This window comes from Puma concolor, chromosome B2 (assembly GCF_028749965.1).
Source record: "Puma concolor isolate L17-30 chromosome B2, mPumCon1.1.hap2, whole genome shotgun sequence".
Lineage (NCBI taxonomy): Eukaryota > Metazoa > Chordata > Mammalia > Carnivora > Felidae > Puma > Puma concolor.
In genome coordinates this window covers 30,616,408-30,641,394 of record NC_141671.1, presented here as the reverse complement: position 1 = coordinate 30,641,394, position 24,987 = coordinate 30,616,408, and the positions used below count along the sequence as shown (strand labels likewise).

General features: G+C 47.8%; 2 protein-coding genes across 4 annotated transcripts in view; one reads left to right on the top strand and one right to left on the bottom strand.

The window, feature by feature from the left end:
• Nucleotides 1-24,987, top strand: part of LOC112853766 (class I histocompatibility antigen, Gogo-B*0103 alpha chain-like) — a 112,149-nt gene that overhangs the window by 83,799 nt on the left and 3,363 nt on the right. The window lies entirely within an intron of this gene.
• Nucleotides 18,877-22,389, bottom strand: LOC112853701 (class I histocompatibility antigen, Gogo-C*0203 alpha chain-like). 3 transcript variants are annotated; one of them, XM_086705849.1, is made up of 8 exons: nucleotides 22,231-22,389; nucleotides 21,618-21,944; nucleotides 21,200-21,580; nucleotides 20,316-20,591; nucleotides 20,092-20,199; nucleotides 19,612-19,644; nucleotides 19,428-19,475; nucleotides 18,877-19,298 (listed from the first exon to the last, which is right to left on the bottom strand). In XM_086705849.1, the coding sequence occupies exons 1-8, from the start codon at nucleotides 22,301-22,303 to the stop codon at nucleotides 19,294-19,296; spliced, it is 1,251 nt and encodes a 416-aa protein (XP_086561975.1). In that variant the 5' UTR covers nucleotides 22,304-22,389; the 3' UTR covers nucleotides 18,877-19,293. The 3 variants fall into 3 exon arrangements, with proteins under 3 accessions (XP_086561975.1, XP_086561976.1, XP_086561977.1); XM_086705850.1 differs by having other exon boundaries at nucleotides 21,200-21,514; nucleotides 21,675-21,944; XM_086705851.1 differs by having other exon boundaries at nucleotides 21,200-21,475; nucleotides 21,675-21,944; nucleotides 22,231-22,345.

Genomic DNA, 24,987 nt, shown 5'->3' with positions numbered 1-24,987 from the left:
CAGAGAATCTCATGTTACTAATTTAGTGTCACTATGGTTACAGAGTGTACTCTATAATTTCCCTGCCTTCACATTTATTTAGGGCCAGTCTGTGGTCTATTTTGGCCCATGAAATGGTTGAAGTCATATAATCCTTATCTGTTCTATTAATGAGAGAAGAGTATTGATCTTCAAATATAATAGCTAATTTCTCCATCTCTTTACCTTTCTTCCACTTTATGTGTCACCTGTTTTAGAGCTCTGTACTGAGGGTCTTCTCCATTCATTATTTTGTCTTGCTGTGATGCTGACCTATTATCCTTATAGAATGGCCTTCTCTGTCTCCAGCGATGCTCCCTATGTGACAGCCTATTTTGCTTCAGGTTAATGCAACGGTCCAGACTTCTTATACTTTCTATTCCCATGGGATATTCATTCCTTCACTCTTTAAGTTTTAACTTATTTTTGGGTTTGTAGTTCAAGTGTTTCTATTCTACACAGTGCATAGTCCATCTTGATATTTATGCACTCGGATAACATCAACCTTTTGATTGGAATTTTACTTGGTTTATATTGAATATGATTCCTGACATGGTAGGATTTGGGTCTGTCATTTTGCTCTTTGTTTCTGAAGTGTCTCATGTCTTTTCCATTCTTGTGCCTCTTTTCTACCTTCCTTGGTTTCAAGCAAATAGTTTTTGTTTATGCTTTGATTCTTCTGGTGGCTCTTCAGCCACACTTATTTCCGTTAATTTTTATTGACGTTGTAGGGATTGAAACCTGCATCTTTCACTTTTCACAATCTACTTAAGGCAACATTGAACTCCATCCAGTACATACAGGGATAGAGTTTCATTTAGCCTTCTCAGTGCTAGTATTGTTACATGTGTCACCAGCATACATTGTCAGTCAGATAATATCATGTACCTCTTAGTGTTTGCAACAGTCATATGTCTTTTAAAGAAGTTAGGAAGAAAATGTACATATACGGAAAAACACCATTTCTGGTGTTAATTACTCCACTCTGTTTATGAGTTAACATCTGGTGTCATTTCTTTGTGGCCTGCAGGACTTCCTTCAAAATGAGTTCATGGCGGGGAGCTTGCAATGAATTCTCCTAGCTTTTTTTTTTTTTAATTTTTTTTTCAACGTTTATTTATTTTTGGGACAGAGAGAGACAGAGCATGAACGGGGGAGGGGCAGAGAGAGAGGGAGACACAGAATCGGAAACAGGCTCCAGGCTCTGAGCCATCAGCCCAGAGCCTGACGCAGGGCTCGAACTCCCAGACCGCGAGATCGTGACCTGGCTGAAGTCGGACGCTTAACCGACTGCGCCACCCAGGCGCCCCATCCTAGCTTCTATTTATCTATAATACATTGACCTAAAACTTACTTCCTCACTTATATTTACTAGTTTAAATTTATCTTTCCTTATCTTTCCTTATCCTCCCTATTGTTTTATTTTTGGAGGTTTTCAGATGAGATAAAATGTCCCAGGTGTGAATGCACAGTTAGAGGAATGTCACCAATGGTTTAGACCCATGGAACTAGTAAGATGAGGGCAATAGAGACAGGTCCCTTATCCTGAGTTTCCTGATGCCCCTTTGCCTCTGGTCCTCGTCCCAGCCCCCAGCCCTGGGTGGCCACTGGTCTCCTTTCTGTCTGCACTTGTGACATTTCTCATTCTATTACATTTCTCACGAGGAGGCTCTCCTTATCTCCAGCAATGTGTTCTCTTTTCAAATCTCTTTTGCTCCTGATGTTAACATATCAGCCTCCTCATGTCACAGTTTGCCTGGCACAGCTGTTCCATCAACTTACGTTCTGCCTGTGTCTTCATACTGAAAGTGCACATCTTGTCTTTTTTTTTTTTTTCAATGCTTATATCTTTATTTTTCAGAGGGAGAGAGCAGGGGGTGGAGAGAGAGGGAGACAGAGAATCCGAAGCAGGTCCCATGCTGCCAGCACAGAGACCGACGTGAGGCTCAAACTCACAAACCATGAGGTCATGACCTGAGCTGAAGTCAGATGCTTAACCAACCTAGCCACCCAGGTGCCCTGAAAGTGCACGTCTTGTAATCAGCACTCAGTGGGACATGTGGCTGTGTCTACAGGGGTGTCACATCTTCAGCCTACTTCTCCTTAGTAGAACTGTAGGGCTCCAGAGGACTTTGTTCCTTTTCTATGCCTCTGCCCCTTTCCTTGAAAATATCCAGTATTCCTGCTGATCTTTTCCTCCTAAACTCTCACCTCACAGTCCTTCCGCCTCCACCCTGCCCTGCTCCTCAGCACCTATCTCGTGTAAAGTGTCTGTGATGCCAGCACTCATGTCCAGTTTCCAAGGTCTGTGTCATTATCCATTGCGATGCCACAGATTATAACATGATTCTGCAGCTTTGTATGACATTATTATAGCAATAATAATAATAATAAAATAATATAAACATAATAATAATTAAAGTGTAAGGACAGGGAAGTGGGGCAGCTCCAGCTAAGCTGTCTCATTAGGTTGCAGCCAAGATGCAACTAGAATCGCAGTGATGCGAAGGCGTGACATGGGCTGGAGGATCAAGGTCACGCTCCCACGTGTGGCTACTGGCAGGGAGCTTCAGCGTCCGCGGGCTCTCAGGGGGAAGCCTCAGCTCCTCACTCGTGGGCCCGTCTGCAAGTGAGGATCTTTCTGACAGGGCACCTGCCTTCTTCCAAATCCAGGATCTGAGAGAAGGAAAGAAAGAGAAGAAGTGGGAGAAGAAATCCACAGTCCCTTTGAGACCTGATCTTTGAAGTCACACACTATCACGTCCCCCTTATTCCGTCCATGAGAAGTGAGCCACTGATTCCAGTCTGCACACAAGAGGAGGAGAATTAGTTCTACCTCTTCATGGGGGGAGTATCAGTGAATCTGTGAACATTCTAAAATCATCATGTCCTGTGTGGAAGGTGTTGTCAACTTTGAAGATTTGTCTTTGTTTTGTTGTTTTTTTTTTTTTTTGCTTTGTTTTTAAATATATATTTATCTTAAGAGAGAGAGAGAGAGAAAGCATGAGCAGGGGACAGTCAAAGACAGAGGGAGAGAGAATCCCAAGTAGGCTTCATGCTCAGCAGGGAGATCCAACAGGGGCTCCATCACACGACCAAGAGATCATGACCTGAGCCGAAATCAAGAGTCAAGATGCTTAACTGACTGAGCCACCCAGGCTCCTCTGTCTTCTTTTTGATTCTCTCATGTGGACTTGGAAGAGCCTCAGTGTGGTTTTCTTTTGCTCTTCTTCTCTGGTGAGTTACCAGCTTCTCAGATCTATAAGCTCAAGCTTCTTGCACTAAATTAGAGGAGTTTTCAAATGGGATTTCTTCAAATATTTTTCTGTCCTTTTCCTCCTTCCCATTTTTGGACTCTGATCATCTGTTTGCTTTTTTTTATTGTCTGTGGATTTCTGAGGTTTTATAAGTTTCTCTTCAATCTTTTTTCTCTGATGTTTTGGATTGGGTAAATTCTATTGATTTATATTCAACCTCATTGATTCTTTATTCTGCCTTCCCAGGCTTTCTGTGAAGTTTACCTATTGAACTGTCATTGCATTTTTTTCCACTTTCAGTTCTAGAATGTCAATTTGGTCTTCTTTGTACAGTCTACTCCTAATTCAGATTTCCTTTCTGCTCACTCTTTGATAACTTGATTTTCTTAAATTCTTTCAACATATATTTATTCATTTTTGGATGCTCATGGCTGGGTTTGGTGCTGATTGCAATATCTGGGAATCGTCACACAGGGAACACGCTTGTGTTGACTTTTGCATAGTCACACATTTCTGTTTCTCTACCTATCCTTTAAAATATGTCCTTTAAGTGGATTGTGCATTTTAGTTTTAGCAAATCTGAAATCTATTGTCTTTTTTTTTCTTTGACGATTGTGTTTTTCCTAAAAGTGTTTCACGAGCATGGACCGCATTATGACATGAACATTGTTGACTGGTGTTATCTATTCCCAGTTTTTCCCACCTCCAGGGGCTGCATTTTATCCCGGGTCTTCAGTGAGACTCCCTCCAGCTGTGTGGTTTGGGGGTCAGTCAAGGGTTTGTGAAGATTCTCCTTAGAGTTTGATCCTCACCTCTTCTGTGGTCATCTTTTTCCTGGTATTTCCCCCAAACTTCTAAATGTCCATCCATTATGGTCTTATCTTTTAAGTCAACTCTGTGCCCTATGTGGGGCTTGAGCTCATGGTCCCAAGATCAAGAGTTGGATGCTTTATAAGAGACTCTTAAATACTGAGAACAAACTGAGGGTTGATGGAAGGTAAGGGGGAGGGGAAAGTGGCCGATGGGCATTGAGGAGGGCACCTGTTGGGATGAGTGCTGGGTGTTGTATGGAAACCAATTTGACAATAAATTTCATATTAAAAAAAAGAAAATGATGGCAATTATTAGATAACCTTCTATATCTTGTTATAAAAAATAAAATGAAAAATAAAATGAGACCTCCCTCTGGTTCCTCCTGCATTATCAACAGTGTCTCCTGAGTGCCCCCAAACCATGCAGAGTGTGGTGCTCATCTAGGGATTTTGACCGAGATTCCATTCAGATTTCAGATCTCAACCCTCTGCAGCTCCCTCACTTTCAAATCTCCCCTTTAAATCTCCAGCTCCTTGGCACTGTGACTGCTGTCATCTGCCCCATTAGCCACTGGGCTGCAGTTACATTGGGGGAGGGGAGCACCCAGAAGGGAGAAAGCTCTGAACTTGTGGTTCTCCTCCATTGTAGTGGTGGTTATACAAGAATAAAGTTCTCTTGTTTCTTCCTGCCTGCATTTACTTTTCATGGACTTCAAGTATTTATTTTAATGTTTTTCTTCAGTTTTGATAATTGTCTTCTGGGGAGGAACTAACTCCACCTCCTCCTCTTGTCATTACTGAAGTCTCACCTGAGAGAGGATTTGGGGTGAAAAGGTCCCAGCCCATGATCTGATCTTGTGAGAACAAGGTGGATTCAGGCACCTGAGGTTCCGTGTTCAGGCATATCCAGCTGAAATGCAGGGAGCCCTGGGATCTGGGCACAAGCTGACTGCATATAACCCACAGTGACAGAGAAGGATGCCCCTGCACCACCTCTCATCCACTGCTTCTATAGTATTAGCTAAAAAATGCTCTGTACATGAGAATTTTCTTACATTATCTGCACTGAGTCACCAAAAGGCAGCAAAGTTTGAATGGAGGCCTTGGAAGTGGTTGAGTTAAATCTGAAACAAGCACCGCCTTGTCCTCCATCGTCCTCAGAAGCTGCAATGACCATGACTCTCCCCATCTGACGGTTGCTTGTAGCCTTCATCAGGGAGACGTCCGTATTCTTCCCTGTGCTCTGGGCATTTGAGCTGGAGGCTTCTCTCCAGTTCTGAGGAGCACCAGCCCTCGGAGCTGTAAGTGCATTGGTATCATCAGATCCTTCTGAGTAACAAGTGTTATCCCCCCAAAGAAAAACGGAGGATTTCTCATCTCATAAGGATTCTTCTCACATCACAAAGGTATGAAAAGTGTACAGAATCTTCCCTGGGGCATGGAAATGGCACATTTTCTTGAGGGCCAAGCTTGTACCCAGAGACCTCAGCAAACTGCACAAATAGTTGGTGGGCAGAAGACGTGCTCAACAGCTGTTCTACACAAACCTCTGGGCTCTGAGAGACTTGACCACAGATCTGCCACTTGCTAGTGAAGCATGGTTCACTGATGGGACAGCTGGGTGTTCCCATGTGGCAAATGCAAAAAAGTGCTGTGGCCATCCACCAATGAGGGGAAGCTGCTACCAGCACCCAGCAATGGAGACTCGGTGCAATTATGGTGACATGATTGCCCAAAGGTCACACAGGCGACAATGACTGAAGCTCATAGATTCATCAGCTTTTCTGAATGGAACTGTTGATTGTCAGGCCATGTGACTTTTGAACACTGAGTTTGAAGGGCACATCACATGGTGAAACCCCTTATAAAGAGGGTGAAGGAATTTAGACTAACATTTATGGTCCACATTTCATGCCCAGGAGAATGGATTTCAGGAACAGCACCAGACTTACAGCATCGGTATCTGCATTTTTAACAAGATCTTCACAGAATTTGCTTACGTGCTGGAACATCAGAAGCACGGTTCCAGGACCATGTTCCTCAAGGTGTGGTCTCCAAGCACCTGGGGCACCGCTTAAGAGCACATTCACAAGCTCTGTCCCAGAGGTGCTGCGTCTGATTCTCTGTGAGTAGATGCACCCAGGAAGGTGCCTTGTCAACAAGCACCTAGGTTCTCGTGCACTCGAAGCTTCAGGACTGGGCTGTAGATGGTGGGAAGTTTGGGCAGGGCTGGGCTGTGGGCTGTGGATGGGACAATGATGTGAGGCACCTGGAACACACCCGCCGAGTCTTCTCCTAGCAGCCAGTGTGGCAGAGACATCTGACACGTGGACAACACAGATGTCATGCTCTCCTTGTGAGTCACCTCATGTGATGGCAGGGAGTCTGTCACATTTGTCTCCTCATGGGTGCCCAGTATGGGTGCAACGCGGCTCTGGTAATAAACACACTTCTGTGAAGGTGTCATGAGAAGCCATGGGGGAGCATGTAAAGTTCAGGGATACAGGGTCTGCTGATCCTTGGTCCACTGAAGATAAAGAATGGCACTATTTTCCCTGTGAAGGAGTCCTGAACAGTAGCATGGTGACCTCATGAAAAGATACACCCTGGGCTCACTGGGATGTCATTATTGAGCTCCTGCCTGGTCCCTGCTGAAGAGTCACGTGGAGATGGCTCTCAATCCTTGTCCTGTGCCTCATCTGTATGACTTCTGTCACAGGACAATGCCAATGGACGTGGGCCCTCAGGGAGGGAGGGCACAGTCTGGGCCTGCCCCCTCCCTGGATGTCTGCTCTCCCCAGGTCTGTTGCTGTGGTGTCTGCTCTGCATCTGGGGACCCATGTGTCACCTGGGCACCAGGCTAGAGGGCTGGACAGGCAGCAGGGTGGGCTGGGAGAGCAGACTCCACAAGCAAAGGACAGCTGGAGCCCAGATGGGTTCTGGATAAACAGCCTACAGGCTGTGTGATCTGAACATGTGAATGATTTTGCCTGAGTATCTGCTTCCTCGTTATGAGTTCTGTGTGCTAGAATCTTCCTTGGATGCATCATTATTAGGAAGATGTACAATCGTGCGCCCTGGGTCCCAGAGTTTCCTGGTACATTCTCGTCACTCTCATGTGGCCACATAGAAGGGTCACGATAGCTGTCCTTCCTTGTCCCTGGTGTGGCTGTCTGTGCTATCTATTGCTCAGGTCAAGTGCACCCCGGAAGCACGTGATTCTCCTTCTGACATAAGGTTGAAGGTCAATAGTAGCTTAACACTGCATCCCAATGCTGACCTCACTCACCTCCCTTATCTCCTCATGCAGGCCTCTTGCATCATCACAAGAAGCAGGATGAGCACAGTACATCAGATTAGTTGGGGGCAGTTATGCATAATTTGACTACAGTATACTCTTAGGATTCTTCTCTTTTTTTGTAGTTATTGTTGTTAATTTATTACTGTGCCTAATCCATAATTGAAACTTGATCATAGGTGGGAACGTACAGGAAACATCATAGGACATGTAGGGTCCGGTACTATCTGCCATCACAGGCAGCCCTTGGGGTCTAGGAACATATTTCCTGCAAAGAAGGGGACTACTTTAGTTCAGTACCTTTGCGATCTCCAGTACCTTTGACTTCCAGGGCCTTACAATTGTCCCATAGCAGAGCTGGGAGGCCCTGGGCCTTCCAGCCTCATGGCTTTGTTCTAGAGATAAAGAAGCCTTGGCCACAGAGGGGAGTGGTTTCCCCAGGAAACAGAGGGTGTGGGAGGGCCGGAAGCCCCTGACTCTGAGGCCAGTGCCTTTTCCACAGTGACAGGGAGGGTGATGTGAAGGAAGGGGACCTTGGTCAGGAGAACGGTGGGACTAGCAGGGGTTGAGATGCTACAAGATTACACGGGGGACCTGGGGAGGGTCCGATTCCAGGCTCCTCACACCTCACTCTGAGCCATGAGAACATTTCTAAATGTCCCCCACTCCTCCTGATGCCTCCACGTCTTCAAGCCCTGCTCAAGATCAGCTTCTTCATGGCACTTTTCAGATATGAAGGAAGGTTTCTTTTTAGTTCTCTAAATTATACCAGTGCACGATGGGTGTGAGATTTGAATATCACAATCACTTGTGTGAGGAGAGGGGGTCTGGAAGAGTGTTGTGTAATTGTCCTCCTATTCTTTTATGTTGTGTGCCCTACTCTCCTATTACACAACACACACGCACACATGCTCACACTCCTTCCCCACACATGGATAACTAGGTCCTCAGTAAGTACTGGAGCTTCCTCTGAACGCACTGGTTCCTGCTTCAGGAATGCACTGTGTTCAGTATTTCTCCTCAGCTGTGTATCAGCCACCTCCAGGAGTCCCTGCATTTAGTGCCTTGGGCTCCATGGGTGACCAACCCTTCATCTGCCATGACAGTGAGAAGATGAAGACAAAGTCTTGAGTCCAGGGGTTGATGGAGGAGCCAAGGCATTTTGACGACAAGACCAAGTTCTTCACAAGCCAGAGGAAGAGTAACCACGTAAATATGAGAAATGTGCAGCGATACCACGGAGCACAGTCTGAACAAAGAGCACCCACGAAAGCAGGCAGGTTGGTGCCTGGAAGAAAGCAGAAGGCGCCATGCAGACGACATCAGCCCAACCCCCAGGGACCAGACCCTCTTGTCAGGAATTCCCCTAGTGGCACCTGGGGCAGGCAGGTGTGCACAAGCTGTCACTGGAGAGTGAAGGCGGCTACAGTCTGGTCAGAGGGGCAGGGTCTTTGTATCATTGATTAATTAGCTAACTGACTAAGCCGACTCAGTGGGCCAGGGACACTTCTTTAGGTCACTGTAGGTTGGGCACCTGGAAGTATGACCTACTGTTTGACCTCATAGAGCTTACAATTAAGATGGGGAAGCAGCCATACTTTGTGATCGCGTTATTGAGCTTGTGAGGCATAATGAGAGGTAATGAAGACAGGTACCTCCTTAGATGTCAAATGAAAAGCAGAGAAGTGGTTACAGAGTTGACAGACCAGACACCCCACTGAGAAGGAAAAGTTTCATGAATGAGGTGGAACTTTGTGTAGACCCTGATGTGTGTGTGTATGATTTGGGTTGGTAAGAGAAGGGTGGGATTCCAAGCAGGGAGAGGTTAGGCTGGGCAAGGTGTGAGGTGAAAGTGGACAGAGTGATTTCAGGGCATCGGTTATAGTTTAATAATTTCTAGTAAATGTCATGAGAACTTAGCATATGAAACAGGGAAGAGATTTGCATGTGGATTCACGGCATAAATCAGCGAGAGGCTCAACTAAAGCTGAAGAGGGAGGCTGCTCAGATTTTACCACGAGATCCATACAGAAGCTTGAATTCCACGGTTTGCCAAATGGTTTGGTTACAGGCACCGAGAGTCCTGCCTTCTAAGGGCTCACAGCATAGGAGGAGAGAGACATTGGGCAGTGACGTTGGGTACTGTGTGTAAGTAATGGACCAGGATCTTTTGTAAAGCTTTCTCTGTAAGTGGAAACTCATCTAAAGAGAGATGCTCCTATGATTCTCATCATGTAGGAAATGACAAACATTTTACGAGCTGTGTGCAGGAACTGTTGGAGGACCAACATATATCCTTCTATTATATCACAAGATCATAGTCTAAAGGGTGAATGTTCCCTGCAGAGCAGCCCAGTGGGGTGGTGCAGGGACAAAAGCTGGAGGGCCTCTGCTGGCATGCTCTGCCCTGACTGCCACTGCCTAGTCCTGGAGAGAAGTTGGGCAGGCCCCCAACCCTGCAGTTCACTGTGACTTGGGGCTCCAGGAGGACACAGGATGGTGGGCGGTGGCAGGATGGCTAGGACAATGACAACCACCTGAGTTTGGACATGGACCTCTGCCATCTGTGGTCGTCTGATCATTGCCTGCTATCCTGGCACAGATGAGAGGTCAGTAGTCATCATGGTTTGTAGTAGATGCTTTAGAAGGCTTTGCCTTAGCCCTCCCTGTTTTGTCTACCACAGACCCTACCAGAATACATGTGACCCACCACCCCCTCTCTGACTGCCAGGTCACCCTGATGTATGGTGTGCTCTGGGCTTCCGCCCCGTACATCTCACCCTGACCTAGCAGTGTGCCAGGGAGCACCATACCCAGGACAAGAAGCTTGTGGAGACCAGGCAGAAGAGGATGGAACCATCCAGAAGTGCTTGGCCATTGTGCTGTCTTCTTGAGAGGAGCACAGATTCACATGCCATATGTAACATGAAGGACTGCGTAAGCCCATCACCATGAGACAGGATTTGGGAAGGATGAGGAGTGGAGCCACATATCAGGGAAACAGGAGCCCTTCTAGAGACTTGCAGCAGAGTCCAGGCACAGAGACACCCCTCACCTTTCCTTTACTCCTCAGATCCATTTTCCCAGCCACTATGCTCACCGAGAGGGCATCTGCTGACCAGGTTCTCCTTGGAGCTCTCATCATTGGGGTTGTTTGAGCAGCAGTTCTGATGGTCGGAAGTAGAGTTGCTGGAGGTGTGCTCTAGAACAACAAGAACTCAGGTGGGGAAGAGGTCCAGGTTTCTTCCTTCTGATCTAGAACTTCCTAACCTCAGTGTCCTGTTTATTCTGAAGGTAATGTGGCAACATCCTTCTGTGTAGCAAAGCCTGGGGTGCGGGGTGGGGGACAACCAGGGTGGGAGAGCAGTCAGAAGAAGGTGAGAGGCTGAAGACCTGCTGGACGCCCAGAGTCCCAATACCAGGCGGGCAGTGCACATGGCTGCCGCTGGATTCCAGGATCTCAATCTAAGGTCACATCTCCCACTCACTTAGGAGAGCTCCAGGAGCAGGCATGCTGAGATCCAGAAAGTACTAGAGTCCCTAGGGAGTGGGATTCTTTCTAGTGAGACAAATATTCTCTGGTGTTTCTCCCTCAAGATACTAAAATTTTTAAAATGATGAAGTGGGAGTGAGCCATTCCCTGGGTGAAATGGCAAATGTGAAGGGAGTGTGTTATGTGTATGTGTGTCTGTCTGGGTGGGTTCACAATCCCATAGAAATGTGTATGGGTATTTGTGTATGGATGTTTGTATAGATGTGTATAATTGAACATATATATTGGAGAGAGAGAGAGAGAGAGAGAGAGAGACAGCACCCATTGCTCTGAGGATTCCTCAACTGTACCTCCACACTGGCCAATTCATGGTTGCCCCACCCCCACCCCATGGGATATACGTGACAGAACAGCTCTTCATCTGCAGGAAGTGAGAGGGGCTCAGGCTGATGAGTGACAGGGAGAACTGGTACTTGTCATGTAGGAAGAAGAAAACAGTAGCTACATTGGTGGGACTCTCTTCCTCCCCAGATTCTGGTTCAAGGGATTTGCATGAATTAAATCATTTCAACCTCATAATAGTTCCATGAGATGGGGAAAGCTATTAATTCCAATTTATAGGCAAGGAAATCAAGATCATTTAGAAGTTAAGTGACTCAGTTCGCTGAACGATGATTCTAACAAAACAGACTCCTGAGCCCAAGAGCCCACCGTTTTTTGTTTGTTTTGTTTTGTTTTGTTTTGTTTTTCATTCCTGGAACTGTTCACCTGCTGCATTAAGAGTCACCTCATTCTGTGGCTCTGACAGCTTCTCCGCCTCCAGCACTGAGTCTTGTGAAGGGTATGCATTTCTCACAGTCCCTATAAGTAAGTCCATGGGGTTTGAAGTGACAGAAGAGTTGGTTCTACATTGGCTGATGGACTTGGTTTGCTGCAGATGGTGGGAGAGAGGGTCATAGCTGGGCTGTACGGAGTCCATGGTGTGTGCATCTGGGCTGTGAGGTGGGCTGTCCACAATGCTGAGGGGGGAAGACCAGCTATGGCTGGTGGGGGCAGAGTTTCTTCATCACTGTTCTATTCACAGCCCAAAACAGCCCTGTGCAGGCCTGAGAGACACTGGGGTGGCCATTCATGTCCTTCTAATCCCTGCTGTCCCCGTCTTCTCTAAGTGACCTCCTGGTGATACCTGCTCTCCAAGGTGAGAGGTGAGGCCAAGTCTAGCCTCACTCTCCTCAAGGTACTTCCTCCTATCCTGCCTTTCCTCACTCATGGGGCCTCCCAGATGCAGGGAGAGCAAAGAACTTGACATTCACGTTGTAAAGAGAACAGGATGTCTGTCTTCAAGAAATGGAAAGCCTGCCTTAGGGGGAGGACTGAGAGTTCCCTTGTTGGTTGGGCTGGGGGCCTCAGTGTCCTGCTGGATGTAGACAGAAGACTGAAATCAGTTTCTGGTCTTTCTAATGCAGCTGCTGGCCTCAGCAAAGCTTGTAATTTGAGCAGATAGTAGAAAACTGGAGAGGTGTTATATGATCCAACATCACCACTGCCACATTTTATCGGTTAGAGGATTTTCCAGGTCCCACCCACACTCAGTGGGAGGAGACTCCCCAAGGCCAATGGACCAAGAGGTGGAGCCCATTGGGCTTTATTATAGAATCTGTATGCAACAGGGTGTTCCAGTTGACAGATGGCAGGAATGGAGGGTACCACATTCTCTAAACTGGGTGGATTCATACACAGGTGCCCAATCACTGAACAAGACGATTATCACTCTGAGTGTCTCGTTGGAGAAGAGAACTGCACAGCTGAGCTGTGTTATTAAAGCAGAGTTCTAGATACAAGATTCACATTATCGTTTGGAAAGGTCTGTCTCAACTTTGTTGAGCCTCAGAGGTCATCTTCTCTGAACACTTCACCCTGGACTTGTCAGACCTTCTAAACCACTAGGAAAGCATTATCACTAAACTGAACTTTTTCTTTTTGCTTTCCTGTGTCATACTCCCAGGCAAATCCTGGTCTCCCACAATTTCTTCCAGTTTGCCACATACAGGATCCCACAAAGTTACTTCTTGTAATTCCACTTTGTTGGTTTCTTTCCCTTCATCCATTTACTTTCTTAATGATATTCTTTTGTATTGATGAGTCAGTTACATAAGAACGTTAGTATTCTCTACCTAAACGTTTTCACTAATTTTTGGACCAAATGGGCAAAGGTTCTCTTTCCAAGTCTCAGCTCATTCCCACACAGGAACAAGACACAGAGGTAGGGGTCCTGGAAAGTCAGGGATTGGCACAGAAGCTCATCAGCAGGAGACATTTAGGTCACAAGGTATGTACCTGCATCTTCTTTCTGTCCCTAGCATGTGGCACAACACCTGGCCCACAGTAGGCACTCAAGAAGCTTCTGTCTGGAGGGTGTTTCCCAGAACTCATTATACTCGTTGCATTTACCAGGTTATTCACCTCACTGTGAATTCCTTTTTATTTCTGTAACTGTGGCCTAGCGGAGAGCTGACCCTCTACTACTGCCTAATATGTGTCTGCTAAATGGAGGCAGGCTTTCTTGCTAATTCAAAATTCATGTCAACTGACTGAGACATGCACAAGATTTAAAAACTTTATATAACATAAAGGAGTACAGAGTGAACAGTAAATTTCCTCCTCCATCCTATCCACTTTTAAAAATTTAAGTACAGCAAAAATCATCCTTATTCCATAGTGATAGAGTCATGGGAGCACAGAGTCACTCAGATTCAAACCAGATTCATGCACCAGCCTCCCATGAGGCTATGTGTGTCTGTGTGACTACATTCCAGCCATTATGGTGAAGCAGAATGAAGTAGTAGGTGTTGCCCTGAAAGGGGGGAAACTTCCTCTTTTCCTGCTTTCTCTACATGGCACATGGACCATGGACATGGTCTTAGGTACTCTGGCTCATGCTACTAAGGGCAACTTCCCAGGTCACAGGAAGCTGCATGCCTGGACAGCCTTGTGGGGCAGAGATACCCTCACAGCCCTGGATGGCTTGACTCACTCATGGGAGACACATAGAAGCTGCGTCCCATTCATCCCACTGGAGCTGGATTCTGCTGCACACGACGGAACTAATACATACAGAGGGAGGAGGACTTCCAAGAGTGGGTGGCCATGGTGGTCTGTTCTGGAGATGAGCAGAGATATGTACACAGGGTGCACCAGTGTGGGCTCCCTGGGACAGTGTCCTGGGTTGGAGGAAGGGAGACCTGGGCCACAGGGGCATCACAGGAAGACTAGAGACTATTCTCCTTTTCATTTTCTGGTCATGGGGCTGCCCTGGGGGCGTGTTTGGCTCCCAAGATGTTACCTTTGGGAGACGTTGTTTCTTCCCTTCTCTTCTTGTCCTGTTTACAGAGTTCACCTGTCCTTCCAGCCATGATGACCATCACTGCTGGTGACCTTTTTCCTCCTCCTCATGCCATCTGATGGCAGTGGCTGTGCAGGTTGAGGTCTATAGAAGAACCCCACAGAAGGGAAAGGAATGCAGGGTCATTTGTCATTGTTTCCCTCAGAAACCCCTACTTCCCCAGCCTGGCTTGACGGCCCACCTGGGCACACTTGACTCCAGATTCCTCATGTCTTGTGCTTGGTGTTCCCAGATATACTTTGTATGACTTCACCTTATTCTATTTGTTACCAGCAAGTCACTATAACCAGCTTCTGTTCCACAGTGGCTGTCACTCAAAGGCATGAATACAAGAGGATGGGTACTTTGGAGTCATCATAGAGTCTGCCTACAACAGGGGTGACTTTGGGAAACACCTGAATGCATGGCCTCTCACAAGGCTATGGCCAGGAATGCAGAGACTAGCATAAATGAGGAGTTCAAGTGCAACAAAGTTGGTGACCACTCCCTGGGAATCCAGAGCAAAATCATGATGCCAACGTTGTTGCAGCTGGACACGGCCTAAGACTCCACCAGCCAGGTGACCACATACCAGACTCTGACTCAGGATGTGGAGACAGGGAAGCTGGGACAGTGCTGATGCATTTGGCACAGGCGATGTGAGTGGCAGTCCTGTCATCCACCTGCCAGGAGCAGTAGCCATAGCAGTCCTTGCCTCATGGACCAGTGGTGTGAACAGTGGCATCTGTGACCAGCACCACGGACAGTGGTTCCTATTTGGGCCTTGACCTAGGGTGGGTCTATGGATTTTCCTCCTGGCTGTTGGCCTCAGGACTGTTCTGTAGCCTTGGCTGAAATAAATGATGCGTAATACTCTAAGTAAACATATACATGATATACATTTACCTATAAATATATATACTCATAAAGTATAAATATACTTTGCTTTATACTTTTTATATTTATCTTAAAAGACATTTTAGCATTTATTAAATATAATTTATATTTTATATTACACATTTGAAATGGATATTATACATCTCCCTGACTATATATACATATATGTATATGTGTATAGCAAATATGTAAATATTATAGTAAATATATATTGTTTCAATTAAAACAACTTGGACTCTGTTGTTTAAAACAAAGAGTGAGAATCTATCTACAATCTCTCCACTTGTAGAGAGCAAGGATTCAGTACTTTTTTCCACTTTCATGGAGGTAGAATTGACATATAACATTTTATAAGTTTAAGAGCACAACGTTTTGATTGGACACATTTGTATACTGCAAAACGATTACCACCATAGAGTCAGCTACACCTGCATCATGTCTCAGTAACTTGTGTGTGTGTGTGTGTGTGTGTGTGGTGCAAACATTTAAGATCTACACTTAGTATCTCAGACATTTTATGTTGAGCTGATAACCACTTCCTCTGTCTGCCATCTGACGTGCCCCATGGGAGAGAAACTGTTTCTTCCAGCATATCTTGCATTTGTCTTCCTAAAAAACACCCATTTAAATATAGATGTAAGACTCCTTCCCACAAGGAGGGCTCTCATCAATGATTTCAGTGATCCTGGTGGAATCCCAGGATTGCTTGTGGCTTTGTTACAAAATACTCTGGCGTCCCCCTCGACCTACCATCTTAGAGTGTGTGCGTGTGTCGGGGAGGTGAGGGGTCAAGAATCACTTATTTAATAGGCCCCACAGGAGAGGCTGAGGCACAGCCATGTGGGAATCCTGTTTTATGTGCTTGTTCCTCAGTGTGTGATCTGAAGACCACCAGCAGCACCAACCTTGTTATAAACCCAGAATCTCATGCTCTATTGCAGACTGTGTAGCTCTTCCTAAGTCCAGGAAATTCCAGTGGACAATGAAGGTCGGGTCTCCCTGGTCTATGTGCCTTCTAAGTGTAGAACCAGAACTGTTCAGTATGTGCGTGTGCTCTGATCAGCTTGCTTAGCACTGAGGAGTCCAGGGTTTGGTCCTGTTCCTTTCTCTTCTATAGCCATCAACCCCTTGGTGACCTCAAATGCTGAAGGCTCTAAGCATCATTTATATGGGGTCACCTCCATATCTATTCCTCCAACCTAGATATTTCTCCCACCCTGTACTCTATATCCAGATGGAACTTTGCTTGCATTTCTAATAATCTCAGATTCGACATTCCTAAATTGGGTGCCTGTGATGCTGCTTCCCCAAATGTCCTACTTCCAAAATCTTCCCTGTCTCATTGGAAGACACCCCCCCTTTCTTCTTGCAGTCTGAAGTATTGGATGCTGTCCTTGATTCCTCCTTCTCACAACCCAGAAATAATACATTAGGACATGCTGCAAAGTTCATCTTTAAATGTATCCAGAACATACACACACACACACACACACACACACACACACACTAACCAGACTACAGCCACTTCCTGTTATTTTCTCTCTTCAAACCCCAAAATAAATCCAACATCCCCCCTCCTGGAAACTACACTGGTTTCCTACAGTTTCCGTACTGGTCTCCCACCCTTCACCTCTCGATTCTGCACAGCAGCAAACAGATGCTTCTAAAGAGAAGTAGTCCCAGGTGGACCATCTGTTCTACACCATCTAGTGACTCCACATGTCACTCAGAGAAAACTCAAAAGCCTTCTAATCCTAAAGTCTAGACATCTGACCGCATTTCACATGCTCTCTGCTCCAGCCACAGTGGCCAAGGACACGCTCCTGCCCTAGTGCCTGTGCCTGGAGGTTCCCCTGCCTGGAAAGAACTCCCTGAGACATGCTCTTCAACAATTCCTTGTGTCCTGCACATCTCTCAGAGGTCACCTTCCCAGTGAGGCTCACACTTACCACCGTAGAAAAGTAGCCACCTTCCCTGTCCCCGCACAGGTAACTCTCTGGATCACCTTCCTCAAAGCACCTATCAATTTTCAATTTATTTTTGTATTTTTTTAATGATTATATTTGAGACGAGGGAGACAGAGCGCAGGTGGGGGAGGGGCAGAGAGAGAGGGAGACACAGAATCTGAAACAGGTTCCAGGCTCTGAGCTGTCAGCACAGAGCCCGATGTGGGGCTGGAACCCACGAACCATGAGATCATGACCTGAGCCGAAGTCGGATGCTTAACCGACTGAGCCACCCAGGCGCCCAACCAATTTCCAATTTAAATACTTTCCTTATTTACCACATTTATACAATATACACTTGACTCTGAATTACACTGGTGCGAACTGTGCACATCCACCGATATGTGGACCTTTTTACAAAAGTGCTGTCAATGCACTTTCTCTTACGCTTTCTTACTATTTTCCCCAGCCTATTTTATTGTAAGAATACATGTTACATATACATATAATGTACAAAATATGTGTTAAATGACTGTTCATGTTTTCAGTAAGGCTTCTTATCAACACTATGTTATTAGTGGTAATATTTAAGTTTCAGGGGAGTCAAAAGTTATACTTGGATTTCTGACTGCTCAGTGGGGTCATTGCCCTCAGTCCCCACATTGTTCCAGGGTCAAGTGGAGTCTGTCCCTCACCCCTAGGACATATTCTCCACAAGACCAGCACGTTTGCCTCTTCTTACTTACTGACGTGTCCTAGATGAAAAAAATAGCAGGTCCTGTACGTGGCACACGACATTATCAGTGGAACAATTGGTCAGCAGAGAGGACCTCTGTCTTCTGGATGAGCCTCAGGCGCAGCCAGTCCGTGGCAGCTCCCGCACAAAGTGCCCCCACCTCACCATCAGTGCTGCCTCTACTTACCCCAGGGCTGCCCCTCCCTCTCTCTGCTCAGCTCCCTCCTCCCACAGCGTTTCCCCTAAATAGCACAGCACACAGTTACAGTCCTGTCTTCAGAATCACTGTATTTAGGTTCTATGGGGCTCTTTCTCCAACCAAATAGAAATCTACATTAGACCCTGCTTTATAAATCCATGAACATGGATGGGAGCCAGAACCAGCATCACCAGAACTAAGGGCAGGGAGAGGGGACAGAGAGACAGGGAAGGTAGAAACTAACTGAAGTTGAACAAGGATGAGAAACTCCCAGATTCCTCTCTGTCTACCTCAGGATGTAAAGAATAATCCAGAAGACAGCTCTAGAGGGAGGAGATGGATGAATCTGAAAATTCATGTCTCCAAGCCACAGAGACTCCTGTGTGCAGGGCCCACCTAGGCCTGCAGAACAACAGCCCAAAGGACTCCTGGTGCTGTAACCACTGGGGTCATCTGGGGAGAAGGAGACAGAAACTCAGACACACGAGCAAGAACAGGCCTGATGCTCCATAGAAACAAGGGAAAAAAAAAACACCCAAAAGATGAGGCTGAGGTCACGACCCAGGATGGAGCCTGGGCTGACCCAGTCACAGGAAGCTCTTGCTCTACAAGGTCCCGGTGACAGGTGACGTCCACGTCCCTGTGGTCACGGTCCTGGTGAGACAAGGTTCCACAGAAGGGACAAGGACAAGGAGCAGAGACATGACCCAGCTGAGGAGGGAGCATGACACTCCAAGGACGCACTGAGCACCGACTGGACACAGGCCCCATCCCCTCTCGGCTCCTCCAGCCCTCTCCTGTCCCCACCTGCAACAGACACGGCACAGGAAACAGCGGGTTCTGGGAGGTTTTCAGGGCTTTCATTTATTTTCTCTTGCAATTTTACAAATCTTCTCTTTTATTACCTCATCATCCCTACATGCCAAGAATTACAAAACACAAATTCATATCTGGATTCTCATTGTCAGTAGGGAAGTAAGGCGTCAGTACTCGGTCCAACATGAAAAAAAGACGGGGATGGAGACGGTCCAGCACTGATTCTACTGGAACAGGAAAGCAGGTCAGAAAGGGAACACGAATCAGTACGGGAGGGGTCATGAAGGGCAGGGGGGGCCAGTCTCCTGTGTCCTCACAATATGCTAATAGGAACGCAGACACATTCTGACACCATCTGCAGGAAGTCAGGGGATCTCGATGGCACCAAGTGGAGTGTGAACAGATCCTGTATCGCTCAGTCCCTGAGGGGCAGCGGGTCTCACACTGTGAAAAAATTAATCATGAACAGATTTAGATCAGCCACATAAGTGCCACATTCTCAACAGCCCCCCACATGTCAACATGTCCCTAGTGCCCCCACCCCTCCCCACTTCAGGCCCTCCGGAGTCTTACCTTTAGGAGCCATTAGAGACGAATCAGAGCCCTGGGTACTGTCATCGCCTGGGGTAGAACAAACAAGATGAGATCAGAGCCACAGGAGCTGAGACTAAAGGAGCAGCTATGGGCGGGGGTGAAATCCCCATGGGGTCCTGTCTACACTATCCCAGGTTTCAGGGATCACCTCCTCCATACTTACGTGCAGCATGAGAGTAGCTTGGTCCTTTTCCTCCTGTGGAATAAAATACCATTTTAGACACCTGGGACAACTGGGCCATGTGATCCTAGAGCAACCTCCTAATCCTTGTTCACAATGAAGTTTCCAGAATTCTGACTGAAGAACCAGGACAAGATTGGATACATGAAGAAACAGCTGTGTGTGGGGAGGGTGGGGTGGGTCACAGGACCACTTGACTTGCTGGAGGTCAGACCTCAGCAGGGACCTTCCTCTCTGTCCTGTCACTGCTGGGAATCAGGTCCCCGTCACCAGAATTACCAAGTGAAAATCTGTTCTTCATTTTCCAAGTGCTTTGCTACAGAGTGAATGTTAGTAATGGCTCCAGAGTGGGCAGGTCCATGTGTGTGGATGGAACTTCCCAGGAACCAGCCAGGACAATGTGCTACCTAGGAAACCCCCCAGCAGGACAAGTGAACTCAGATCCCCCCACTCTATTCCTACCTGAGAACTTCTTCCTCCAGATCACAGCTCCAACCACCACAATGACCACAAGGACAACCACAGCAACAATGATGCCCAGGATGGGGATGGAGGGCTGAGAGGATGGCTCTGGAAAGGGAAGGAAGGTGAGGGGCAGAGACATCCAGCTTCAGTCATGACTCTGTGAAATTCTCCAGAAGGGCCCTGCGTTCCCTGACAGGGGCTCGACCCCAAACCCTCCTTACCCCATCTCAAGGTGATGGGCTCGGGCAGCCCCTCGTGCTGCACATGGCACGTGTATCTCTGCTCCTCTCCAGAAGGCACCACCACAGCCGCCCACTTCTGGAAGGTCCCATCTCCCGCAGGCCTGGTCTCCACAAGCTCTGCGTCCTGGGTGTGGTCCTCCCCATCACGCTGCCAGGTCAGGGTGATCTCCGCAGGGTAGAAGCCCAGGGCCCAGCACCTCAGGGTCACCTCATGGTCAGAGATCCGGTGGCGGGTCATGTGTGTTTTGGGAGATTCTGAGGAAGAAGAAACAGAGAATCCACACTGTGGTTTAGCTTTATGGGCCACTGAAACTGCATCCATGTGACCATCCTGAGGTGGACAGGACAACTGGTCTGGATGGAATAAGCACAAAACCCAGACAGCAGTCTAGCCTTTGGGGTCTCCTGATCCTTGTTAAGTTCTGGAATCAGGGAGAGAACCCAGGTGGGAGGCGGCAGGTCTAAGGGGGGAACATGCTGTGGTCCTGAGTGTTGTGTAGGGTGAATGATTCAGAAAACCCGGAGTCAGATCTCCAAATATGTTCCCAGATGGAGACAAGGCCTTGAGAGGGAAGGTCAGGGTTTACAAGGTGGCTGCCAGGGTCAGAGGGAACTGTTGATGGGTTATTTCTGGGATGATCTCAACAGGCATCCCAGGGAGAGACTGGATTCCTGTCTGTCCTTTATAGAGAAAAGCACCCTCAAGGTGAGTCAGTCTCTAGTAGGAATATGAACTCCGAGGCAGATCTCCTTCTTCCCACCCGTGGGAGGGGAGCTGTCGTGACACTGAGTCCATTTTCCCTTCCTCATGGGCAGCCAGCCCCAGTGGAGGGGAGATTAGGGAGGCCCCGCGGTCCCGGTACCTGCGCGCAGCAGCGTCTCCTTCCCCATCTCCAGGTATTTGGCGAGCCACTCCACGCACACGCCCCCCAGGTAGTTCCTGTAGTGATCTGCCGCACAGGCCACCTCCCACCTGCGGCGGGTGATCTGTGCAGCTGTGTCCGCCGCGGTCCAGGAGCCCAGGTCCTCGTTCAGGGCGATGTAATCCGCGCCGTCATAGGACACCTGACTGTACCCGCGGAGGAGGCGGCTGTTCGGTCCGATGTCACAGCCATACAGCCACTGGATGTTGTGTGATCCTGTCCCCGCCCCCAGAGCATCAGTGATTAAGGTGAAACCTAAAGTAAAACCGCCTATAAGCTCCCTCGGACTCTTCCAGGGTCCTGGGACGGAGGTCACGCGGCCTCGGGGCTGCGCTCAGACCCGGAGAATCGGGGCGGCCCCGGCGCGTCCGTGGGGATGGGGGTCGTGACCTGGACCCGGGCCCGCGTAGCTCACCGGACTCGCTCTGGTTGTAGTAGCCGCGCAAGTTCTGCAGGCTCACTCGAAATTTCTGTGCGTTGTTCTTAGCGTTCCGCGTCTCCCGGTCCCAATACTCTGGTCCCTCCTGCTCCATCCACCGCGCCCGCGGCTCAGACCTCGGATTCAGGGCGTCGGTGTCGAACCGCACGAACTGCGTGTCGTCCACGTAGCCCACGGAGATGAAGCGGGGCTCCCCGAGGCCGGGCCGGGACATCGCGGTGTGGAAATACCTCAGGGAGTGGGAGCCTGCGGGCGCTGAGGGGCTGAGACCCTGCCCGACCCTCCTCCCCGCGCGCGGCCCGGGTCCCAGGGGGAGGCGACAGGGAGGGCAGGGCGAGGGGGACCCGAGTTGGGGAGAGCAGGGAGGAGTCCGAGAGGGTCGGGGGAGGGCAGGCCGGGGCGGGGCGGGAGGCGGGTGGGGGTCTGGGGTGGGGCGGAGGACAGTCGCCTTCCCCATGGGTCCCGCTTCCCCGCCGGGCGGTCTCCTCGCTCCTGCCCTGCAGAGTCCCTTTCCTCCCGACCCCGCACTCACCCGCCCAGGTCTGGGTCACAGCCAGGGCCCCCGACAGCAGCAGGAGCAGAGTTGGGGGCATCACGACCCGCATCCTCGGGGTCTGGGGAGAAATGTCAGCCTCAGGAAGCGGGTGCTGATACTTGATACCCCGGAACCGCGGTGCCGCTGATTGGCTTCTTCGGAAACCAGACACTAATAGTGTGAACCGAGGCCGCGTCATCAGTATCCAGGCAGAAGGACCTGACACAGGTTGTGACAGGGAGAAGTGAAACCAGGGCAGATGGGGGCTCCCCAACACTAGGCTTCCCTGCCCCCGACGCCGCCCTGGGGCCAGAGTCCCTGAGAGGCGGGCCTGGGGACCTGGGACTTGGCCTGGACGCCTCACCTACTGCACAGAGCGCTCTTTGTCCCGCTGTGTCCCTCAGCCCTGGACCTTTTGTTCTCAGGATATCTCTACAGTCTTAGAACTTAGTGGGGCTCCCAGGGAGAATCGTGTGCCTGTGGATTCTATCGATCCTTATTTACCACAGTAGGAATAAAACCGGTTCAAGTATTTATTAATTCATTTACAATCACATGAAAACAGAAATATTGTTAGTACGGAAAGTAACAATGTTCCCAAATAAAAGGGGCAGTGAGAAGACTGGTTTTGTTCCATTGTACATTTTTGCAAGTCTCTTTCTTGTCTGTCTGGTTGGAAGACCACTGGATGTTCAGATTTGCTTCTGCATCTATTGTGTTGTTTTGGCTGAAGTATATGAAAAAAATTTATGTCCTTGACCAAATATAGGAGAATAGTATGTGTCATAACCTTTTCAGATAATTATGGATATTCATCCTTGATTCTATATTAAAACTACACACCGTGTATTTTCTTGAGGTTATTTGCAAATTGGAACCTGAAACAGTATCATTGACTGTGTCTTTCTCTGTTACATTAAATCCATAGGCCCATCTGTACATGGAATGGATCTTGTACTAATGCATGAATGTTTTTAAGTCACGTGTCGTGTGTTGTTTCACTAAGTAATATAGGTGTTCCAGCATTGATTAGAGTGGAATTGAATTATCAAAGAGTCATTTGTTTTGGGGCACCTGGTTGGCTCAGTTGGTTAAGCATCCGGCTTTGGCTCAGGTCATGATGTCACGGTCCGTGAGTTCAAGCCCCACCTGGGACTCTGCTAACAGCTCTGAGCCTGGAGGCTGCTTAGGATTCTGTGTTTCCCTGTCTCTCTGCCCTACCCCTGCTTGCACTCTGTCTCTCTCTTTCTCTCAAAATGAATAAACATTAAAAATTTTTTTTTAAAGTCACTTGTTTTAATATTATCACAAATCCCAACAAACAAGGTGGTCAGTACTGAGAAGCTGTCAAGCTTCTAGGTGGATCACAGTTTAAATGGGATGGGCTTCATGAGTGATGGGTTCTAAGGAGGGCACTTGTGATGAGCACTGGGTGATGTATGTAAGTAATGAATCACTCAATTCTACTCTTGAAACTAATATTAAACTGTATGTTAACTAACTGGAATTTAAATAAAAACTTGAGATAAAGTAATAGTGAAAAGCAGCGATTGCTCAGTAACCAGCACAGGGAGATGTTCAGTATTTTGTGGGTCGTACGGTGCCTTGTTTTTGTCCGTAATTGGACAAAGTATTGTCATGGTTTCACAGTCTCCTTGTGTGCTGTCGATGTTCTGTGAGATGACTGGCTCATGTCCCACAGGAATAATATGGCCCAGTGGTGGCATCAGCCAGCTTCTGACCACACTGAGACCCACTGTCAGTGTCAGACCAGTTCCCGATTGAGGACTGCTGTTTCTTCTGTCTTTAATTCCATATTTTAAAGTAGCTAACACCCATCAATAATAATTAAAGGGTAGGACTCCTGATCTCATGGTTTGTGAGATGGAGCCCTGTCTCAGGCTCTGCGCTGACAGTGTGGAGCCTACTTGGGATTCTCTCTCTTGATCTCTCTGTCTCTGCCCCTCCCCTGCTCATACTCACTCTGTCTCTCTCTGTCTTAAAATAAATAAATAAACTTAAAAAAAAATCTGGACTGACTTTTAAATCCTTAAATATTCCCATATACATTGGCCCTGTTAGGGTTCTTAAATATGTTTATTTCTACTTGTATCACATCCTGAGGAGAAGCTTTCTCTCAGCTTACAGATTGTGCAACTTTTGACACTAAAACTACTCCCAGAATTAGGGTAGGTCTTAGGTTTAATGTTTCATAAGCTGGAATATCGGTCACGGTCGTTCCAGACCCTAGTTCCAATACTTATCCCCTTGTCATGGAGTATCTCATTCCTGTCTCCTAACACGTCTGCCAGATTTGGTTACTATTCTCTGTATCTCCTCAGAGGCCGATTTGCTGAGGAAAATCCGAAGCAAAGGAGAGAAAGGAAGAGTAATTATCTTTAGAGGAAAAAAGGAATCATGTAGCGGGAAATAAGAGGGACTTAGTGGGATTCATGCGGAGGGTATACTTCCAGAAATCTCCCACTCTGGCACATTGTCCCTCTCCCCTCCACACACACCTTTGGGCCCACATCCCCCTACTCTCCACACACAGGCGAGATCTTTGTGAAATCTGTGCAGCATTGCATTGACCTGGCCCAGCTCCTGGTGGAGCAGAACTTGCCAGCTATTGCCATCCATTGTGGGATGCCCTGGGAGGAGAGGTGAGTGAGAGATGGAAAGATGTCTTGTGTCCTTGGGAGGAAATGAGACCCCTGAGATAAAGGACTGTGAACATTTTTATGATTGTCTTTC

What these genes read in the sequence shown, in the direction of transcription:
- LOC112853701 (XM_086705849.1), bottom strand. Translation starts at nt 22,303, where the DNA reads ATGCGGGTCGTGATGCCCCCAACTCTGCTCCTGCTGCTGTCGGGGGCC. An exon ending in CTGGAGGAAGAAGTTCTCAG is followed by an intron (nt 19,645 to 20,091) that starts GTAGGAATAGAG and finishes TTTATTCCACAG; the next exon opens with GAGGAAAAGGACCAAGCTAC. An exon ending in AAGCTACTCTCATGCTGCAC is followed by an intron (nt 19,476 to 19,611) that starts GTAAGTATGGAG and finishes GTTCTACCCCAG; the next exon opens with GCGATGACAGTACCCAGGGC.